Source organism: Puma concolor, chromosome E1, assembly GCF_028749965.1.
Source record: "Puma concolor isolate L17-30 chromosome E1, mPumCon1.1.hap2, whole genome shotgun sequence".
NCBI lineage: Eukaryota > Metazoa > Chordata > Mammalia > Carnivora > Felidae > Puma > Puma concolor.
The window spans coordinates 51,187,434-51,211,237 of record NC_141680.1 but is presented as its reverse complement, the minus strand read 5'-3'; the positions used below and the strand labels follow the sequence as shown (position 1 = coordinate 51,211,237).

General features: G+C 39.5%; 1 protein-coding gene across 19 annotated transcripts in view; it reads right to left on the bottom strand.

Annotated features, from left to right (window-relative positions):
• The window catches only part of CEP112 (centrosomal protein 112), a 481,908-nt gene that overhangs the window by 368,872 nt on the left and 89,232 nt on the right, over positions 1-23,804 (bottom strand). For all 19 annotated transcript variants that reach the window (XR_015244252.1, XR_015244253.1, XM_086687813.1 and 16 more), the window contains 4 exons: positions 23,402-23,488; positions 20,389-20,488; positions 16,861-16,979; positions 10,447-10,590 (listed from right to left, as the gene is read on the bottom strand). Coding sequence is in view for 17 of the 19 variants with exons in the window: in XM_086687813.1 (XP_086543939.1) it covers positions 10,447-10,590; positions 16,861-16,979; positions 20,389-20,488; positions 23,402-23,488 (450 nt within the window). In the remaining 2 variants the exon portion in view is untranslated. The remainder of the gene's footprint in view (positions 1-10,446; positions 10,591-16,860; positions 16,980-20,388; positions 20,489-23,401; positions 23,489-23,804) is intronic.

The window sequence follows — 23,804 nt, the reverse complement described above, 5'->3', positions numbered from 1 at the left end:
CTCTCTCTGCCCCTCCCCAACTCATGCTCTGTGTCTCACTCTCTCTTAAAAATAAATAGACATTAAAAAACTTAACAGAAGAAAATATAAGGCATGTCAAAAGTTAGAATCAAGAGGATAAAAACCAGAAATCAACATGCAGATGGCCCAGATACTGAAATTTAAAAATCTATGATGAATTTGTTACATGACTCAAAATATATAAGGAAGGTCTGCTAAATTAAATGATGATCAAATATAAATGCAAGAATACTCCAAGAAAGGATGACCCAAGGCTGGAGATCTTAGAAAATATCATCAGAACATAGTTATCCAAAGTAAGTGGATAATCTGTTGCTTGGTTCAACAATAGCATACGCACAGGTTGTGACGATAGCATCTCTGAGCCCAATCTGGCATGAAGAATAAGCAGGAAAGTCAGGGCTCTGTGAAAAATCATATACACCCGTATTCACAGGAAGCAAATTAGGACCGAGGTCAATTCAGGAAAAGAACAACAGCATCAGAAGTCTTACAGTGCCTGTAGAATAATAAATGCCAATAGATGCACCCATACATACCCCTGCACAGTAAGACAGTTATTCATTTTATTATTTTTAATTTATTATTTTATTTTCATCATCTATTTTTAAAGCATTTTCCTAACACTCATGGTGTCTTACACAAAACAGACACAGAGTAAATAAAATAAATTTATGAGAAAGCATACAGGCGTATATGAAATAGCTTAAGACAATAATATTTACACGACATAAACTTTTTTTTTTAATTTTTTTTTTAACGTTTATTTATTTTTGAGACAGAGAGAGACAGAGCATGAACAGGGGAGGGGCAGAGAGAGAGGGAGACACAGAATCTGAAACGGGCTCCAGGCTCCAAGCCATCAGCACAGAGCCCGACGTGGGGCTCGAACTCGCGGACCGTGAGATCATGACCTGAGCCGAAGTCGGATGCTTAACCAACTGAGCCACCCAGGCACCCCGACGTAATCTTTTTTAAACTGAATACAAAGAACTAAAGGGATACAAAATAACAGAAGCCTCAAAATGGGGTAAAAAGTTATTCAGGAAAAGAGATGTTGATGTCAGATCATACTTTGCAGGCTATGACAGGCAGCGTGGAGGGAAATTCGGGGTAGGGAACAACAGGATGAAGGAAGGAACAAATAACTGTATACATAATGACAAACAGATTACCATGTATGCAGAGAATATCCTCCCACATCGTGAACTCAAATGTGGCATTCGGAAGACAAGGCTGGAGTTCCTGAACGGGCATGGCTTATACAAAGAACTTATAATAGGCATTAGATTAGTAATTAAAGTTCTTGATCATGGGTAAATGGGACAAACTGCATTTGTGAGATACAGAACAAGAGGAGACAGGGACAGGGACTAGCAGGTTACCAGAAGGGTCCTGGAATGAGGCAACAATGGCCTGAACTCAAGCGGTAGCTGTGGAAACAGAAGGGAAGAGAGCAGATCCAAGAAATTTTTCAGAGAACTAAACGGTATGATTAAGCGAAATATCAAGTAAAGGAGGTAACATGTGGCAAGAATCATAAATCTTTCAGGTTCAAAATCTAATATGCCAGGGGAAGTATAGCACATTAGGAATTAAAAGAAAGTTTGGCAAAGAATATTACTTTGGTAGGAAATAAAGACGTGATTTTCAACAAATTATGCGTTAGGGTCAGTTATGCAACTGACAGGATGAGAATAAGGGCTAGAAATACAGATGTTGGACCTTTACCCACAGACATTTGAAATCCTATAAGAGCTAAAAATTAGAAAGGGTTGGCAACTCAGCAACTATTTAGAAGCTAAAGTTCGACTCCTGTGGCAAAAAGAGTGACATATTTTATCCTATTTCATAATCGTAGTGAAATATGACAAGAAGATGTACAAATCCTAAGCATACATTTTAACAACTTTACAAACTGAAAACACCCATGAGCCACTGCAAACGTAAACATTACCAGCCACTCTGAAGCCTTATGGCTCATCCTCTCCAGAAAGGCAACCACTACTCTGACTTCCATCAGAAAAAAATTAATTTTGGCTGTTGTTAAATATCCTATGGATGGAATCATAGGTTACTCTTTTGGGTCAGGCTTCGTCATGCATATTGTATGTCTGAGAGATTCTTCCATGTCATGGGGCACAATAGTAACTAAAATTTTTCGTTGTTATATATAGTTTTCCTTTGTGTGAATATACCTAAAATAATTTATCCATTTTACTGATGGGTCGTTTTCAGTGTCTGGCTATGAAAAATAATATTGCCATGAACACTTTCATAAATATTTTGTGGTACATATATGCACTGATTTATTCTGCTTATACTTCCTGTGGCAAAGTTGCAATTGATTTGAGTCACAATTGATTTGAAAACTATGTCCCTGCAAAACCCTATGAAGTGAATGTTTATAACAGCTCTATTCATCATTGCCAAAAACTGGACATAACCAAGATATCTTTCAATAGACAAGTGGATAAACAAGCTATGGTACATCCATATAATTGAATGTTATTCAGCAATAAAGAAAAATGAGCTTTTAAGCCTCAAAAACACATGAATAACCCTTAAAGGTACAATTGCTTTTTATTTTAATGTTTACTTATTTTTGAGAGAGAGAGAGAGAGAGAGAGAGAGAGAGAGAGAGAAAATGAATGAGTGGGGGAGGGGTAGAGAACGAGAGAGACACAGAATCTGAAGCAGGCTCCAGGCTCTGAGCTGTCAGCACAGAGCCCGACATGCGGCTCGAACTCACAAACTGTGAGATGACCTGAGCTGAAGTCAGAGGTTTAACCGACTGAGCCACCCAGGTGCCCCAAAGGTACGACAGCTTAATGAAAGAAATCGGTCTGAAAAGGATACATACTGTCTGATTCCAATTACATGACATTTTGAAAATGACAAACTATACAAACAGTAAGAAAGATCAGGGGTTGCCAGGGATTTTAGGGAGAGGAGTAGGGACAAACAGAGTGAAGCACAGGTGATTTTTAGAACAGTGAAAATATTATGTACGATACTACAATGATGCATTCGTGAGAAGATACATTTGTCAAAGCACATGGAATTTTAAAGTACGAAGAATGAACCTTATAAAAAATCATTTGGGAATTTGGGGAAATCTCAGGAAGAAATGCAGACTGTGACAAGAGAACCTAGTTACATTACAAATATATGAAAAAACCTCATCAAAGGGATGGGGGGAAAGGTGATGGTCTAAGCAATTTTGAAATGAGTGGAGTCTGTAAGACCAAAAGCAAAAAGTAACTGCTCATAAGCACTGTACCCAAAGTTGGTTCCCATAGGGGTACACTCTGAGAGAGGTATACATGCACACTGGAATTGAACAATTAACAACAAGGAGGATGGTGGAAGCCATGCTTCCACTGCTGGATTGAGAATTTACAGGTACACAAGGGGAAGAGGCTAGGATAATCCATGTGGTAATGGATTAGAGTTACAGACATCAGTAAGAAATTATGCTTAGCTTAATAAAGATACAGTTGATTACATATAGAAATGTTTATAGAAATGCATATATTCACAGATCAGCACATGCACATATACTCCCTTCCTCTGTCAGATAAAAGGGTATAAAAGAAATGACACCCCAGCAGTAATGAGCACACCCAGCACACAGATCATGGTTTCTAATACCTTCTCCATGGAATCCACATTAATGGGGGTATGTCAAAGGGGTACAGGAGCCCACTGAAAGATCTCTCAATGGCCAAAGCTGGAATAATATCAGCAACAAAATAAAATATAGGAATACTGGACTATAACCCAGAGTATAAAATAAATAATATCCACAAGTCCATACTGATACAAATAAATGATTCAATAAATGTATAAATAAGGGAGAAGAGACAAATCTCTCATGCAGAAAAGCTTCAAACAATTTATATAGATATGACACCCTCAAGTAATGAGAACATAACTCCCTACTTGTGAAGCATAAGTAACTTTCTTCCAAAGAGGACAGTACGGAAAGGCGGGAAGTAACTTTATGGTGAAAACCCTAACAAACACTCCCTCAGCCAGGTGATGAAAATTAATATCAAAAGTGGTAGGTCATTAATACCATGTGCCACTGATATGATGCGATGAGAATTAAGTGTACCTGTGGGATCCTACGGCCTCAACCCATAACCCCAGTCTAATCGTGAGAAAAACATGAGACAAAATCCAATAGAGGAGCATCCTACAACATGCCTGCCCCCCATTCCTCAAAACTGCTGAGATCATGAGAAGCAAGTTAAGTCTGAGAAACTGTCACAGCCAAGAGGAAACTAGGGACAAGTAACAACTAAATGTAATGTGATATCCTGGATAAGAAACAACATTACGTAAAAATTAAGGAAAACTGAATAATCTATGGTCTCTCGTTAATTATGGTGGATCGGTACTGATTCATTTGTAACAAGCAGGCCAAAATCATGGAAGATGTTAGTAAAGGAAATTGGGTGTGGGGCATATGGAAACTGTGGACGACCTTGTCAAATCTTCTGTAAATCTAATACTATTCTAAAAAATAAAGTCTTCCTTTTTTTTAAATGGTTATTTAATTCAAAATGATGAACTGGTGCTATCTGGGGGTCTCTTTATAACTATGAGGCTGGAAGAAGAAATGGTGGCGGTGACTACAAAATGACGAATTCCAGTGATCTCAGAGAGGACACAGGTTGCCCCATGAATCACCACATGTCCCTACTAACAACAGGTAATCATGGCCAACAGAATATCTCAGGTGTCTGAGGCCCTTTGATACCCTTTACGGTTGGGTCTCTTAACCTTGATCCAGGTCGATGAGCACAATTCACAGTGTCAGGAAACCGGAATGGAAAAGAAAATCTCATCTTAATTTTCACTACCCTGACCTTCCGCATTACCCTTCAACTGAATATAGTCAACAAACCAGGGCAGTATTTAGCAATACCTATGGCTAACAGAAATCACAGATAGTTGTATAGTCCATCATAGTTTTGGATAATCACTAAATACTGTTTATCCTCATTATTACTCACCAGTTACCACAGTTATTAGGCCCACTGCTAAATCTTGATATGTATTCCATTAGTTTGGAAACATACATATATTACTTTATCATAACTTTATTATTACTATTATGATAATAACTCTAACTCAAAAAATTGCCTCTCTCTGTGACCTGTTTTATTAAACGTAAAAATCTTATTCTGAGAAGGACTACGCAGACTTCACAAGGTTGCCAGCAAGATCCGTGATACAGAAAAAGGTAAAGAACTCCCCTAAGAGAGCCTAAAATCTCAATAAAGCCATCCACAGACTTCTCGTGTGTGTCTCAGTGCTGATATGAATCGAGCCTTATATTTTACCACTGTCACTTCCCCAAGCATCTAAGCATTTTGCCATGGTTTTCAGAGTTATAAGTTCTAATGTATTGTCTTAAAAATTCAGTGTTTACATGTTTTAATTATGAATCTCACACAAGAAAATCCCCGCCAATACCAAAGAACATAAGTCTAATAATCTATACAAGTGTCTGCTTACAAAAAATGGCATGGAAACAAATCAACAAAAAAAAAAAAAAAGAAAGAAAGAAAGAAAGAAAGAAAGAAAGAAAGAAAGAAAGAAAGAAAGAAAAGAAAAGAGCCCGAAAGAACAACAAAACAGAGGAACTAATTCTCAGTGACAGTCCTGTCTTTCATCTTTAGCCATGCCTTGAACTCTAGCTTATTTAATTATTAAATCAGGAGCTGCTTAGCAAGATTTGTCTAGTTTTGATGATTCTTAAATCCAACCCTGCTGACAGACTCTGTCCATTGTACTCTATATTTACTGTTACCTACTGACAAGGGCTGAATGCTAATTTTTAACTTCAATTTTCATTAAAAATAGAATGAAGTTTCGCTGACCATGACCACCTGGCTCGAAAGCATCATTTTCCTTTACATCCCCAGTGCATGAAGATTAAAAATTCCACTGTGAAAGATACTGCTTTTATATTAATTAATGAAATATAACTACGCAGTCAACATTGTAGGCAATCAGTATGTTTCACAGCTTTCAACTTTAGAATTGCTTAATGTGTTTAACTCATGTTTGCGAAAATTTAGGATTTTGAGATGACAAAAATGTATCTTCAGGTACAAATTTGATTGTTGTTCATGACTTTAAATACATCATCATGCTGATTATCCAGAAAATAAATTCTTTTTAAAAAAAATGTTTATTTATTTTTGAGACAGAGAAAAACAGAGCATGAGCAGGGGAGGGGCAGAGACAGAGGGAGACACAGAATCTGAAGCAGGCTCCGGGCTCTGAGCTGTGGGCACAGAACCTGACCAGGGCTCAAACCCATGAACTGTGAGATCATGACCCGAGCTGAAGTCGGACACTTTAACCAACTGAGCCACCGGGCACCCCAGAAAATAAATTCTTCATATTTTTTTTACCCCAAAAACCGTGATCCACGTCCAGCCAGCCTTCCGCATTGCGCTGAACAGCATCATCATTTGCTGGCTGCTACTTACGCCCAAGCCAGCCCCTCTCTTACCTGGGCTACAATAATAGCTTCCTAATCAGTCTCCCTGCTCCCATTCTTGGCCCCTCACACTTTTTTCTCTGCACGGGACCAGAGAGACACATTTAAAATATCAGTCAGATGGAATCACTTCCAAGTGCTCAACCCATTAAAAATTCAATACATATATACTAAAAGTTCACTGAATTGTACACTTCAAAATAATTTTGTAAAATATAAATTATACCTCAGTAAAGCTATTTAAAAAAAAAAAAAAAAGAATCTATCACAATGGTCTACACAGCTTTCTCTGATTTGTCCCCTAACTTGTTTCCTACCATCCCCCCTTCTGCTCTGCCTTTTGGTCTGCACTGCCCCCTTGCTGTCCTCTGAACTTGCCCAACACATCCCAGTGTTAGGATCTTTGCACTGGCTGTTCCTTCTGCCTGAAATGGTGTTCCCAGATTATCACATGGCTCCGTCCCACACTTCCTGAGGTCTCTGTGTAAATGCCCTACCTTCAGAACGGCTTTCCATTACCTCCTTACCTATGGTAGCACCCTCCTCCACACTCTCCCCTCACACCAGTGTTGCTCAACCTTTTTTTCCTTCTAATTATTGCCCCCTTAATTAAGACTCTTTATATATTTTTCTTTTAATTGTTCCCTACCATAAAATTTTAATACCTCAGACCTCCTCTTTATAAACTGTACCCACTGGAGGGTCACAAGCCACTACAATATCTGAAATTTCTTTTATCCCAACAACCAATTCCCACCATCTTGAGGACAAATCAGCCCTATTTATGGGGGAAGATGCATGTCTTCCATTGACTTCTTTTTCATCAGAGCACTGACCACCACTGGACGTTTATAGTCATTGATTGGCTGTCACGCCCACAAAACTGTGAGCAAAGACGTTCTGGTCATCACTATGGCTCGAGGACCCAGTATAATGCCTGCCATGTTTTTATAAGGGACTAAATATGTCTCTTGGACTTATTATGCTTTAAATAGGGAGGAGAGGGTGAGCCTCAGCAGAAAGGGCACCAGAAACTGTTGTTGTTGAGTTGTAGGAGTTCCTTATCTGTTCTGGTCTAATATGGTCTAACAAGGCTTGAGATTCTCTCACTCTCTCTCTGCCCCTCCCTCACTCTTGCTCACTCACTCTCAAAATAAATACAAAGTCCCCCCCCCCAAAAAAAAAAGGAAAAAGAAAAAAAATCCCTTTAGAAAATAACTCATGTCTTCCGCTAATAACCACCCCCCCCCCCCCCCACGCTCCATGAAGTGGGTGGAAGAGGGACAGAAAGATCTGGTTGGTTTGGGTTGTTAATTTTACCATCAAAAAAAGTTTCATTATGGGACATTTCAAACCTATACAAAACTAAAAGGGATAGTATAATAAATCCACTTGTGTCCATCACTCAGAGTCAACATCTAGCTGCTTAAACAAACTTTCTAGGAATCCAAGGTACTGAAGCACCACCTGACCCTCCTATTCCAGCAGGGACTGATGCTGACAAGCCCTGCACATCTAGAAGACCCATAGTGTCACCCAGTTTGCTTGTACATTTCTTCAGTGCTGACTGAGGGTTCTGCTTTCTCGAACTGGCTAGGTCAGTTTCACCTACAACCTCCCAACTCCAAAAACTGTATTACTGTCAAATGTTCTTTGTCCTTCTGGGTTTATGCCTTTTTCTTTATCCCTTTACTATCGTTTTTGTGGGGAGGGATAGAGGCCAACATGATCTTCAACCTGCCATCTTCAAACAAATGTTGATTAACTTCCTGACTTAATTATCTTCTCATTTATATGTCTCTCTTATTATTCTTACATGTTACATTTTCAAAGATAACATTAAAAAATTAACTATTGAGTACTTATTACATAACTTATGTATATTAATTTATGTAAAATTTCCAACAATATATATTACACTGTACTACTGTTATCCTATCCGGCAGATGAGGAAAACTGACACTGGAAAAATTGACAAGGCACTCAATCTAGTAAGAAGCTGGGATTTCGGGGCGCCTGGGTGGCGCAGTCGGTTAAGCGTCCGACTTCAGCCAGGTCACGATCTCGCGGTCCGTGAGTTCGAGCCCCGCGTCGGGCTCTGGGCTGATGGCTCGGAGCCTGGAGCCTGTTTCCGATTCTGTGTCTCCCTCTCTCTCTGCCCCTCCCCCGTTCATGCTCTGTCTCTCTCTGTCCCAAAAATAAAAAAAAAATAAAAATAAAAATAAAAAAAAAAAAAAAAAAAAAAGAAGCTGGGATTTGAACCTAAGACCCTAACGCCTAAGTTCCAAGTCTCTATGGATCCTGCTTCTCATTTCTTTAGCCCTGTGAGACAGGCCCTAGAGCTGGTCTGGGGGTCTCCACGATATGATTGAATAACTGGCTCGTGTTCAAGCACCACACCTTCAAATTCAAGGAAGCACAGGGTCAAGGCCAGGGTGGCCCGGGTGGGCTGTCAGTGGGAAATGAGGATGGGGTTCAGCCTGACAGAAGGCTCTGCCAGTCAGTGGGGTCACGTCACATCTGAGGAACAGGGCTGACGAGGCACGCCCGCTTCAGACGCGAGGAGCCCTGTTCACGTACCCATTAACCTACCTGTTTCAGGCTCACATATTTGAGGAAGTCAGCTAAGCTTCTCAAAGGCCGAAGAGCCCACTCTCTCAGACCCGTCTTCTGCAACCACATGCTCCCTGAGGAGGCTGTTGAGGGGAATCCTTCACCTTTCCTGAGAGAAAGTTACTGGTCTCTCTGCTGTGAACTATGGTGACCTTCTTCTGCATCCTTTCAGGAAGGGAACTTTTGGGGATTACCACACGACATCTCTGGTCCCTCAGTCAAGTTGAAATGAAACAAACAAACTAACAAAACAGAAAGAGAAAAAGAAAGAAAGAAAGAAAGAAAGAGAAAGAAAGAGAGAGAGAGGGAGAAAGAAAGAAAGAGAGAGAGAAAGAGAGAGAGAGAGAGGGAGAAAGAAAGAAAGAAAGAAAGAAAGAAAGAAAGAAAGAAAGAGAAAGAAAGAAAAAGAAAGAGAGAGAGGGAGAAAGAAAGAAAGAAAGAGAGAGAGAAAGAGAGAGAGGGGGAGAAAGAAAGAAAGAAAGAAAGGAAGAAAGAAAGAAAGAAAGAAAGAAAGAAAGAGAAAGAAAGAGAGAGAGAGGGAGAAAGAAAGAAAGAGAGAGAGAAAGAGAGAGAGAAAGAGAGAGAGAAAGAGAGAGAGAGAGGGAGAAAGAAAGAAAGAAAGGAAGGAAGGAAGGAAGGAAGGAAGGAAGAAAGAAAGAAAGAGAAAGAAAGAGAGAGAGAGGGAGAAAGAAAGAAAGAGAGAGAGAAAGAGAGAGAGAGAGAGGGAGAAAGAAAGAAAGAGAAAGAAAGAGAGAGAGAGGGAGAAAGAAAGAAAGAGAGAGAGAAAGAGAGAGAGAGAGGGAGAAAGAAAGAAAGAAAGAAAGAAAGAAAGAAAGAAAGAAAAAGAAAGAGAGAGAGGGAGAAAGAAAGAAAGAAAGAGAGAGAGAAAGAGAGAGAGGGGGAGAAAGAAAGAAAGAAAGAAAGAAAGAAAGAAAGAAAGAAAGAAAGGAAGGAAGAAAGAAAGAAAAAGACTCTAGACTGAAAGTCTAGAGTGAAATCTCTAGACTGAAAGTCAGTGAAAAAACAAGAAAAAAAGACTTGTCAAGGCTTCTGGGAGGTGGAAAAAAAAAAAAAAAAGCACCACTGAACAATCCAGAGTAAAATCCCACAGCAAACTTCAACAGACTGTCCATTGTTGCATATAATTTTGCATCAAGTAAGAAGGTAAAATGTTGTTTTAAATTCTGTAACACATTTATTTATGCACGGCACATGTCGGGGAAGCGTGGAGTCATGGAGATTAATAGGATAGTTACTAAAAATGGCAAGAAAAGGGAAAAAAGCCTCACCGTGGACTGTGTCTGTGCCATGTATTCACCCTCCATTTTATTCAGACGTACATTTGTGTCCTCGAGCAACTCTTGAATATTTTCCGTGTGCCGCTTTTGAAGATCAAACTTCTCCTTTTCCATTTCTGCCACGGCATTGTGGAGCTACACAGTGAATTCAAGAATTGACTCTTTCACCATTATTATAGAACAGATTAGTTTGCAACTCAAAAAAAAATGTTTGCCTCTATTTCTCTCTTTATTTATTTGGTGACCTAACAACAAAAGATGTAAAACTCACAAATAAATATTCACAGTAAAGATATTGTATAGAGTGTGACTAAGAAATAATTTTTCTCTTGACTTTCCTGAAGTGAAAATTTTAATGAACAAACGAATATGAAAGGGAATTCTCCACCTCAGGTAGAAAGGGTAAATAAATCACACAGATAGCACAACACCTCAGGTACACAACACTAGTATTTGCCTGAAATCAGAAAACAGAAAAGTTTATAATATTGTTATTGATTAGGAACATCATCCGTCAGGATTTTCAGTTCATTTGCACACAATTTTGCATAAGAGTAAGGTTAACAATGCCTTCTCCTTCACCCTCACCCCCAACAAGAAACTATTTTTACCCATTCTGTAGTCTATACAAAAGTAGAGGTAAAGATAGCATTTATAAATCAAACAGGGAAAGAGTTCCCTAAGGAGAACTATATACTACGTGTCCTGAAGTATACAGGTTTGATAAAGACCAGGTATCCACCGTTTACACGGATGAAGCTCCAAAATATCTATGTAACTAAGGTAAAGAAAACAAGGTTTGGCGGATAGCTTCTAAACCGAGTTGCGAGCCTGGGCTCCCAGCCTGGGAGCGCGGTTCCTTCACTTATCTTAATGGGAGGGAGATTCTGAGTCTAACTCCTGTCCCTGCATCCAACCCCAGGCTCATGCAATAGATGGGGCGGGAGAAGTCCAGAATAGATTAAAGGACAGATTGGATTTCCCATTCACGAATAGGAGACACAAGGATGTAACACGTGCACAGAGATTCTTAAGATACTGAACTAATAGGGAAAACCCGGAGACAGGGTGGAAATTCAAGGCAGAATGCGGGCAATAATTGTTTTCCAATTCCAAGAAGTTTTCTAATTTCTAGCTGAACAGGAAAAGTGACAGGCTCAGTAACAGCCACACAAAAGAAGACCCTGGGGTCTTCAACATATGCAGTGTGGGCTACTTTTGAGTGGTCCCCCAAATCCCTGGGAGGTTGTTATTTGTACTTTTTGCCAAAGTATATGCTTTAAACTGGCATTAGGTCTGGTATTCAAAAGTCAGTCACTTAGCTGGCATGTGAATGTGGCAAAGCCCACAGCACCTCGGTTTCAGTGCCGTCGACCGATGTGCGTAGTAACTCTAATAAGTGATCTAAAAGGGTCACTTAGGATTTTGTGGTTTTACTCCTATTGTAGTGGTTTCTTTCTTTTTTTTTAATGTTTATTTATTTTTGAGAGAGAGAGAGACAAAGCATGAGCAGAGCAGAGGATGGGTCAGAGAGAGAGGGAGACACAGAATCCGAAGCAGGTTCCAGGCTCCGAGCTGTCAGCAGCACAGAGCCCGATGCGGGGCTTGAACTCACAAACCGGGAGATCACGACCTGAGCCGAAGTCTGGCGCTTAACCAACTGAGCCACCCGGGGGGCCCTGTTGTAGTGGTTTCTTTATGTTTATGGTCTCCCGGGGCACCCAGGACATCTGCCTACTTAGTGTTAAAAATCCACAGCATCTAGTACATGGTTGAAGCTGGAGGAGGATCTGTACGTCCGTCTGAGTCATCTCATCGGGGGAATTTACAGTGAGCCTGCAAGGGGAAACACGACACTGGCAGAAACAAGTATGCTCCAACTTGGCTGATACGTTTGAGGATCAAACAGGTGTATCTAGTCCAATTATCTGACTGGAAATGACTAACACTCAAGTATTCATCTAGAAATTCTATCGGTATCTACCAAGTCCCAGGCACAACAAATCACAGCGAGCTTTCCCAAACCTAGCAATGAATTAGCATCTAGGTAATTTGGTCTGGGAGGCTTTAGAGGGAAAACACGCCCCTCGGGGATAAACTGTTTGAGCAGCAAATAGTACTTGTCATGCCCTAAAGGACAGACCTGGCTAGGGGTTCTTAAGCCATCAAGATGCCACCAGAGCCCTGTGATCATCCAGGGATCCACACATTCTTTAGCCAGGGTTTTGACAGTGGGTATAGGGGATGCAAAGGTTTTCCCAGGGTCCTACATATCGATCTTTAGCCTGGACATTTGGCCATATAGTTGTCTCATGACAGAAGGGACCCAGAAAAACTAGGAATCTGCATAAATAGGTGAAGAAGTATTGTAAAAGCCCACAGGTTAATGGGTGCAGCCACTCTGGAAAACAGTCAGGCAGTTCCTTGAAATGTTAAGCACAGAATTACCATATGACCCAGAAATTCCACTCCTCAGTATATACCCGTGAAGTAACAGAAAATAGATATATTGGTCTCCGCCCCCAGTTCCTGGCATAGAGCTAAAACCCTTGTCATGTCCGAAGTGGTAAAAGCACTAAGAGCATCTTTTCTTCTAATATTTGGTCTTTGACCTTGGTTCCTGGGCTAGAGCTCCTAAATCCCTTAGAATTTCCTAGGTGAGGGGCGCCTGGGTGGCTCAGTCGGTTAAGCATCTGACTTCGGCTCAGGTCACGATGTCATAGTTCATGGGTTTGAGCCCTGAATCAGGTTCTGTGCTGATGGCTCAGAGCCTGGAACCTACTTTGGATTCTGTGTCTCCCTCTCTCTTTGCCTCTCCCCTGCTTTCTCTCTCTCTCTCTCTCTCTCTCTCAAAAATAAATGAACATTAAAAAAAATGTTTTGAAGAATTTCCTAAGTGAGGGGTGCCTGGGTGACTTGGTCGGCTGAGTGTCTGACTTTAGCTCAGGTCATGACCTCACAGTTCATGGGTTTGAGCTCCACGTCAGGCTCTCTGCTGACAGTTCAGGGCCTGGAGTCTGCTTTGGATTCTGCGTCTCCCTCTCTCTCTGCCCCTTCCCCACTCACACTCTGTCTCTCTCTCTCTCTCTCAGAAACAAAAAACATTTAAAAAAAATTTTTTTTTTTTTTTTAAGAATTTCGTAGGAGAAACGAGTGTGTTTTGTTTCAGTGAGATGACTCTTGATGGGCTCTTCAGGATGGAGGCCATCCTGGAAGATCAAGCCATGATTAGAAACTTGTAACTTTCAGCCCCACATCCCATTCCCTGAGAAGGGGAGAGGGGCTGAAGATTAAGTTTACAATTGCTCATGCCTGTGTAATAAGGCTTCCCTGAAAACCCCAAAAGTTTGGGGTTTGTGGAGAGATTCTAGGTTGGTGAACATGTACAAGTACTCAGAGAATGGTGTGCCAGGGGAGGACGTGGAAACTCTGGGCCCCTTCCCACATACTTACCCCTGTGAATCTTTTCATCTGGCTATTCATCAGTATCTCCTATTATATCCTTTATCATAAAATGGTAAATGTAAGTAATGTTTCCCTAAGTTCTGTGAGCCATTCTCACAAATCATAGAAGCCAAGGAGGGGTCCGTGTTACTCCTATTTATAGGCATTTGGTTAGAAGTACAGGTAACAACCTGGAACTTTTAGTTGACATCTGAAGTGGGGGAAGTCTTGTGGGATTTAGCCCTTATGTTGTAGGATCTGACACTAACTAACTCTAGGCAAATAGGGTCAAAATGTAATTGAATTATAGGACACCAGTTGGTGTCCAAGAAAATTGCTTGATGTTTAGAAAACCCACACATCTGGAGTCAGAAGTATTATGAGTGTATGAGTGAAAGAAAACACAGGCAGTGTCTTCCCCCAGACAATAGCCAAGAGAGATGAGAACACATGTCCACACAAAAACTTGTACACAAATTTTCATAGCAGCATTATTCCTGATATCCAAAAAATGGAATCAATTCAAATGCTTATCAACTGATGAATGGATAATCAAAATGTGGTATGTCCATTCAATGGGTTATTCAGCCATGATGCTGACTAAACTCTTGATTCATGCCACGACATGGTGAAACTAAAAAACATACGGTAAGTGAGAGAAGCCAGTCACAAACCACCACATAGTATGTGCTTCTATAGGCAGAATTCCAGAGACAGAGAGTGGATTAGTGTTTGCAAGGGGCCGGAGGGAGGGGAAATGGGAAGTGACTGCTAATGGGTTTCTTTCTGGGGTGACAGAAATTAAATGGTGATGATGGTCACACAATCTTGTGAATATAATGAAAACCACTGAACTGTACACTTTAAAAGGGTAAATTTTATGGTGTGTGAATCATAACTCAATGTTTTTAAAGGCGCACAGATTAGAAACAGCACGGTAGAATCAGAGAACTGGGAAAGTTCCGTGAAGCTAGTCCAAAAGTACAAGAAACAGCGTAGGGTCGTGACAGAAGGTGAAGCTTGAAAGATCCAGAGTCTCAGTCATGAAGAGTCCTGTAAATTTCCTACCAGGAAATAACTGGTGTGATTTAAACATGGTGTGTGTGGGGAGGGGACCAGTGTGTTAGAAAGACCATCGGTGTGGTGTATTGTGGGGGGGGTGGACTGAAGAGGTGCAGAGAGTCCGGTTACAGCAAATCTAGGAAGAGGTGATAGTCTCTGGAACTAGGGAAGGACCAAGGGTGAATAACAAAACAAGTAACAAAACAACAGAACTGGACAAGTGATTGGATGTAGAGGTGAGGCAGAAAGAAGAGCCTAAGCATCTGGGCAAACAGCAATGCCACGGGGAACAGGGAATTAGGGAAAACCCCTAGGAGGAGATGTTTTAGCAACAAAGGAAGAAGAGGGGGTTTGGGAAGAACGATGGGATTTCGATCAAGGAGACATCTTAAATAGGAAGTTGTATAATGGACTTGGAGTGAGACATGTGCACTGGAGATCTCTAATGGGATATTAGGGAGTACGCACACATGCATGAGTGTGCACACACACCCCACACATACACACGCATGCGTGCACACACCACACGCAATGTGCATACACCACGCACGTGCACACGCATGTACACACATGCACGTGCACAAACTTGCACCACCTGTCCATATAGGTACTTCATAATTTTTTAACGAATGCTTGCATAAATCACGAGGTACACCTATCATCGCCTTATTAATTTTTGGTACCTATCTTACTTGCACCACATTTTCCCATCTGCCCAGATTTACATGCAATTGTACTTCATAAAAAAGACCATCAATCACGTTCGCAGTGGATTTCACATCCGCTGATTACCACGTAGCTGTAAGAAAGATTTGCTAATCCGGCCAAAGGAACAAAATGTACCCTTGTACATGGTAGAACGCAGAAGGCTTTTCTCTTCTAACACCCGGCAATTTAAACTGAAAAGTAAGGAACTAGGGAATTCAGACAAAGGGAGGAAGGACACCTGTTCTGTATGCAATGTACCTGCAACAAACACAAAAATATGCCAAACTTATGGAAAAAAGACAAAACCAAAATGTGAGAATGAGAAAAAGCACATAAATTGACAAAATAAAACTAGAAAAGAGTGGATTCTCCCCATCGTAATACATCTGCAGTGCACTTCCCAGACTCGGCCTAAAGCTACCATTGCCAGGACAGATTTCAGACCAACGGCGTCTGCCTGGAAAGGCACTGATAACTTTCAGTAAAACGTTTTGAACCCTAACTATTATTGAGAGAATATGAGTTAACAGTATGAGTTATCTTTATGATGGAATACCTCAAAAGAAGTAACCTAATTTATTGTAAGCACATATTGTAATCTGAACTAATGGTCAAGGGCTCCTAAGTCAAAGTGCTATATGACTATGTGAGATTCGTTCATAACAAGTATTTTTATTACATTGCTCTTGGCACTACTAAATTATATGAAAATATTTCCTTAATTAAATTAAATGCTCCTCCAAGAAAAACCCATCCGCTACTAATTTCGTTTACATCAAAAATAAGTTTATACTATAAATATTGTATTATCCGAAATTTCAGAAAAGAAATGATCCAATGGCCAAAATCCAAAATTAAAAAGGTATAATTTCCAAAAATTATCCTGTGGTTTTTTTCCCTACTAATTTTCCTTAAAATCTATAAGCTATGACAAAAATTTCAGAACATGAAATTCAAGAATTAGTCAAAAGTAAGTTTTCTAAGTGAAACCTACTTTATAAACCATTATACTTCTAGAATATACCAAAACATGAACAGTAGCTATTTCTAGACAGTTGGGCCTGAATTTTAAGTTATCTTATTTTCTTTTTTCATACTTTTCTGTATATTCTGTGAATATATTTTATAATTAAATATATTACTTTCAAGCGTATACCTCTGTATTTTCCATTACCATCTTATGTCGCTTACCTTTTTTTCCCAGTCATTATTCAGAGATTCAGTACTCTGTTCACATATCTTCTTCAGCTCTGTAATCTGGTTTTCTTTGGTCTCTCTGATAAGTTGACAGTCACGTATAAGGATCTGAACTGTCAAAAATGATGAAAACATAGTTAAACCAATTCTAGCTACCTCATCAGAGTCTGATGACAAAAAATAAGGTTTGCCAGTTAATAGATAATTCCATTTTTCTGCAACTCTTCTCAATTGTCTTTTCTGAAGGATCTCTTATTCTTTCCTCGCTTTCTCTCCATTTCTATCACCACAGAATTGGTTGGGTCCGTTACTACTCACTCCGTAGACAATTTTAACAGTGTGCTGGCCTCTGTATCATTTCCTTCCAGTGGGTCCTCCGTGGCTTTGAAGAGACCTTTCTACAGTGCAAATGCAGCACTGTTACTCTCAGACTTGAAATCTTTCTACAATTTCCCTCACCTAAAACATAAAAGCCAAAACTCTCTAATATGGAAAACAGCTCCTCATGATCTATTTCCTGCCATATTTCTCACCACTTCCATATTTTTAAACTTGTATTGTAAACACACCAACCTACCCACAGCTTCCTGAGGCCATGTTCTTTCATCTATTCTCTGCCTAACTGTGATCATTTATTACCCAGAATGCCCATCTCTTTCTTACTGAAAAACCCCTACTTATCCTTAGTCTTAATTTGAGTATCACCTTCTACTCTTTTTTTAATGTTTAATTAGTTTTTGAAAGAGAGAGAGAGAGTGTGTGTGTGTATGAGCAAGTGGGGGAGGAGCAGAGAGAGACTCTCAAGCAGGCTCTGCACTGTCAGCCCAGAGCCTGACACCGGGCTCGATCCCACGACCCATGAGATCAAGACCTGAGATCAAGAGTTGGACGCTTACCCAACTGAGCCATCCAAGTGCCCCTCGAGTATCACCCTCTTTGTGAACCATTCACCAACCAGATTCCTCCCCTTGCTGGGGCAGAAAGAAACTCCTCTTTATTCCCAGGGAACCTCATCCATTTCTCCAATAAATCACTTATTACTTTATATGTTATAATGGTTTACTTGCCCACCTCCTAAGGAGAAAGATATTTCAACTTTTTATCTACAGGCCAAAACACTGTCACATAGGCAAGTACTCAAAAAGATGTGTCCTGAATAAATAGATGAAGGAACTCATCATTTCAATATACTGTCGCTTCTAGATACATTAAAATGATTGCCAAGGTTTGTGTTACTGAAACAAAATAGGCTTTCAATTATATAAAACGCTTCCCTTATAAATCATCTAAATTTCTATCTTCTTATTAAAAATGCTTTATGGGGCACCTGGGTGGCTCAGTCGGTTAAGCATCCGACTTCAGCTCAGGTCATGATCTCACGGTGTGTGAGTTCGAGCTCCGCATCAGGCTCTGTACTGACAGCTCAGAGCTTGGAGCCTGCTTTGATTTTGTGTCTCCCTCTCTCTCTGTCCTCCCCACTCACACTCTGTCTCCCTCTCTCTCAAAAATAAACATTAAAAAATTTTTTTAATGATTTATACTGTTGCTGATTTAAGTGAACATTTGTTTAATACACTCATGTCTTCTGGAGAGTAAAATAAATTCACTTGTGTTTTTACTTGAATGTACTACTTTCCTAGCTTACTGAACATGTTCTTCTTCACTTACTTTAAGATAGCAAAATTTTCATAAACATTTACAGAGAAACTTATTTCACACATAGATCTCAGCCATGCAACACAAAAGGGGAAAAAGAAAAGAATCCAGGTTAGCCTAATATTAGTCTTCAGCATCGACAGCATTTTACTTCACAATTCCAAAATTAAAACTAAGATCTGTTTGCAGTTCAAAAAGCCTTAGGAAATATTATTTTGAAATCTCAGGCATGTTCAAATTGCCTGGTTTGAATCAGCATTAAGAAACGAAAACCTAGAAAAAATTTTTAACTATTTTTGTAGCCACTGATATTTGGCGAAAGAACCTGAACAAATGTCTAATTACCTTCACCAACATTTAAGTCTGGAAATAAACCTAAAAATATCTGCTTGTTTAGTTAACTTATATATATAATTGCCACCCTAAATTTCAAGGGCATTATCCTCTCAGATACACTCAGGTTTGGTGGTTTGGGAGAGAGCAAGGTCTATACGGAAACCCGAAACAGAAACCTCTCCCATCGATTCTATCTCACCATTCACCAAATCCTCCGAATCCTCCAAAATGTCTTCTTCAGTTCCACTCTCACTGCCTCCCAGCGCCCTACCATCATTCCAGTATTCTCATGCCAAGTTACAGAAGCATGGAAGCAGAACATCCTTGAGTTGGAAGGGACTTTATACATTATTGATTCCAACCTCACCATTTTATAAAGAGTAAGCCATAGCCGAGAAACTTCGGGATGTCATAGAGCAGACATCGAACGGCAGGGCTGGGATCAGAGCCCATGTTTCTAATAAGTAGAATAATTCGCTTGCTCACTCGCTCACTCTCTCTTTCCACGCCACCTCTGTTATAACAGGCTAGAAACCAGCCTCATCTTGTTTGTCACACTCACCATTACCAGGCTACTCCTCCTAAAACATGAGGGTCTAAAGCTCACCTCTCAAAAATCTTGTCTGACTCCCCAGCACCTACAGGATAAGCTTGGAACTTCTAAATCTGAAATTCAAGGCCATGCTTAAGCTCCCCTGTCTGGTCCTTCTCAATCCTTCTCCTAATGTACAGGACATCTGCTCCAGCTCAAGGGCTCTCCAACGCCCTTCGCATACCGGACGGCACAGCATCCTTGCCCCAGTACCTGGAACCCTTCCCTCCAACTAACCAAATCTCACAAAACCATCATTAAGGTTCCTTTGCCTACAACAGATTTTTAAAACTCTCTCTGACTGCCTGTTGCAGTTCAATGTTTTAACCTATAGTCATAGTCAATTTAACACTTGATTACATGCTTTCTTTTCCTTCGTAATGAAAGTGTAAATGGGGAATACCTTTTAAATGTTTGTTCTGTCAATCACAACACCAGCCTATAGCACAAGGCTTAAAGTAGATACTTAATGTAATGAATTTTATTAGGCCAAGAGGAATAATTTCCCTAGACTTCCGTGGGAAAGCTAGTAAGCTCTAATCTATGACTGACCCATGGCTGCTCCAGTCCAATAAGGAGAGAGAGTTAGGAAGTAGAAGAGTAGTGACAGATTCATCCAACTGCTTAATCAAACCAACCACCACTGCCACCATCACACACAAACACACACACACCACATACCCCATACGCACACATACATACACACACCACACACACACACATATAAACATATCACAGACATACACACACATACATACGCACACACACACACACACACACACACACACACACACACACACACAGTTTTGACTCAGTCATATGGAAGCCCATATAAACATCCCCATCTCATATTAAAGGTCAGAACTAAAATTTTACTTTATACAACCATTAAAATAAAATGGAAATGCTTTCAAAAAGTTGATGTAACAATACATCACCTTTCTTTTCAAGTTTTCTAACAGTCTCCTCCATTTCATTTTGTTTCTTTTTGTATAAAATTTTCAATTCTTCTATTTCATTATTCTTTCTTTCTAAAATCTGCAAATAAATTTAAAATGTTTTAGTAAACTATTTTTATATAGAGAACACGTAACTTTTAAAACAAGCACAATATTTTTTATTAAGTCTCACTTAATCCCATAAATGGGTTTCCAAAAAAAAGATGTAAAAACTATCTTCTAGGGCATTGAGAAAATATAAAATATACTAAAATAATTGATTACTGAAAGAAATATGTCATCAGCTTTCAATTTTCATGTATCAATTTTCAAGGAGAACATAAATAATAAATTGATTCTCTAAAATATAATTCAGAGATTAAAGTGTGTCATAAAGAAGCATAGAGAAGCCGTCAGAAACTTGGCTGGCACAGCACAATCCACCCTTCCCCCACCCCCCTCCACTGCACTGGGACAGGACACCTTCAGATGAGGGACCCCTGGATCCTCCCTCTGGTGTCCTTTCATTTTCATGCACAATAACAAAAATCCCCAGACACATGGGAAGATGACCTGTAATAGGCTTCTTTTAGATCTAGCTTTGCTATTATGAATCAAAAAAAGTCAGTTCAAAATAAGTCAAAAATTACATGAATATTTTACATCATTAATTGTATTGTGTCAGAAGTTTTAAATGAATCATTTATTAGGGTTGAATCATGATTTTATACTCCTAAATACATCTACACACACACACATACAGACACACACACACACACACACACGAGAAATAACCTAAATGCAGTAGTTAACAAGTAGAACAAAAAATGTGCTAACAAAGGGGAAAAAAGAAAACCAAATTGAGGCAAGAGTATGAATATCCACTTTTCGTACGGTTGGAGTATATTTCCTGTACACTCAAATTCAGCTTAAAAAATATTGGCAGGGAAGGTTGTTCACCAACGTCTCACCAGCCTTTTCTTAGTGCTTTTATTACCAGCATTTTACTTTACCTTTCATGGTTTTAGTTCCACCTCTAAGAATGATTGGTAAATAGAAAAGAAGCTAGTTTGATCCTGAAGTCCACAAAAAAGCAAAAAAGGAAAAGAATGTACACAAACAGATAAAACACTCTAATTTTATTCCTCCCTGATTCCTGACACTTAGAAAATGCCATTCAAGGGGCGCCTGGGTGGCGCAGTCGGTTAAGCGTCCGACTTCAGCTCAGGTCACGATCTCACGGTCCGTGAGTTCGAGCCCCGCGTCAGGCTCTGGGCTGATGGCTCGGAGCCTGGAGCCTGTTTCCGATTCTGTGTCTCCCTCTCTCTCTGCCCCTCCCCCGTTCATGCTCTGTCTCTCTCTGTCCCAAAAATAAATAAACGTTGAAAAAAAAAAAAAAAAAATTTAAAAAAAAAAAAAGAAAATGCCATTCAAGCAACAAACTGAGGAATATACTTTCCAAACCTGGCGTAAGGTCAAGGATTTTATTTATATTTTACCTGGCATTTCAAACTAGTTGCATTTTCTTTTTTCATGCAGAATTTATTTTAAAGGAGAAATTCCTGGAAAGAATTTTATTATTAAATGTTTTTCTTAGAACTGATCTTTGTAACGGACATACCAAGAAGCCTAGTTCAAACTCTATTACTGTGATTTTTCCAAATATATTTTTGTATTTATTTATCTTATACATCAATAGATTCCATTTCATTTGGATATATATTATGTTCTATTAAAATTACATTACCAAATCTCTAACATATTTGTGATAGCTGTTTTTATCTAACCAATTTGAGCTAAAGTAAAATTCTACTAAGAGCAGAAAGTAATACTGGCCTTCAAAATGTGAATGGGAAAGAAGAAAGAAGAAGGAAAAGGATTCAATATTTTTTCTCTTTCTAATTTTCAATCAGTGGTTTCCTTCTTGTTGCTTTGAAAGAAAATGAGCCAAATAGGCACCTGACTAAATATGAATATATTTTCAGCTTTTAAGAAAGCTTGGATATGTGATGTGTGGCTTCAACTCTCTGCCACCATCTCTGTCACTCAGTTTTGTGACGCAGAATCAGGCTTAGTGGTGCAACAGTAAATGCCAAGTTTCAATTTGGATTAATCTTTATGCATTGAAATATAGATGTATATATCACTCAATTTTTGAAATCAATCCTAAAATATGCTAACCACTCAAATGCCATGTAGGATAACCATAAATTGATTATTATTGCTGTGCCCATTAAGAATAAAAATAAGTTTTCTTTAAAAATACAAATGGAAACACAGAAAGGCATAAATCCCAATGAGCTACTGGAAAAAAGAAGCGTACATTCAGTGCTACCAACACAATGCATGCAGTCTATTACAAACAGAACTAAATCCAAAAGTTCCTTTTTATTTTTTTATTTTTTTTTTTAATTTTTAAAAAATATTTATTTATTTCTGAGACAGAGAGAGACAGAGCATAAGCAGGGGAGGGGCAGAGAGAGAGAGGGAGACACAGAATCCGAAGCAGGCTCCAGGCTCTGAGCTGTCAGCAGAGAGCCCGACGCGGGGCTCGAACTCACAGACTGCAAGACCATGACCTGGGCCAAAGTCGGACGCTCAACCGACTGAACCACCCAGGCGCCCCCAAAAGTTCCTTTTTAAATTAAAAAGCAAATTTTAATTTCCAGAAAACCAAAAAGAATATCAGACTAAAACAAACACTAGTGTGTACAGTTGATGTCTTACTTCAGCTTTTACGAAAGGTAATGCTAGAATGCAGAATAAGGACTCTAAGAAGGCCAACCTTCACACAACAGAGGAAGAACTCAAGGTAGTGGCAACTATAAGGATTTACATAAACACATTTGTTTAGAAAGTGAAGTGTAAAGATCCGACTTTGGCCAAAATACTAATTAAGCAAATCCTATTTATAACAACTATTTAATCAGTGGACGATGGGATGGATGATCACAAGACCTAGAATATTCTGAGTATTCAATGTTAATGAAAGAATAAACGGTAGAGAGCCTACCTTCTGAACATCGGCATCATGTTTCTGCTGCAGTTTCAGCTTCTCCTCGTGGCATTTGGCTTCTATCATTTTTGTTTTTATGTCCAACTTCAAGAAAAAAAATTTCAAAGGTGTTATTTCCCTTTGGCAAAAGTCTCCCACTCAATGAAAATAATTCCTGATGTAAAAGTGTCCTTCTCCACATTTTCCTTCTAGCCACCTGTCTAGCAAATCACATCACTTCACCAACATGTTGGTTACATTCTCTGATTACTTCCAAGCTAAGTTAAGTGCTTCAGGTAAATTTCACTTGACAGACAACATTGAGAGTACTAAATACAAATTTACCAGTTATCCCCACCCCACTCCACCCCTAAAAAAAGTCATCTGAAATTTTTCTAAAGCCAATGGTTTAGCCTTTGCT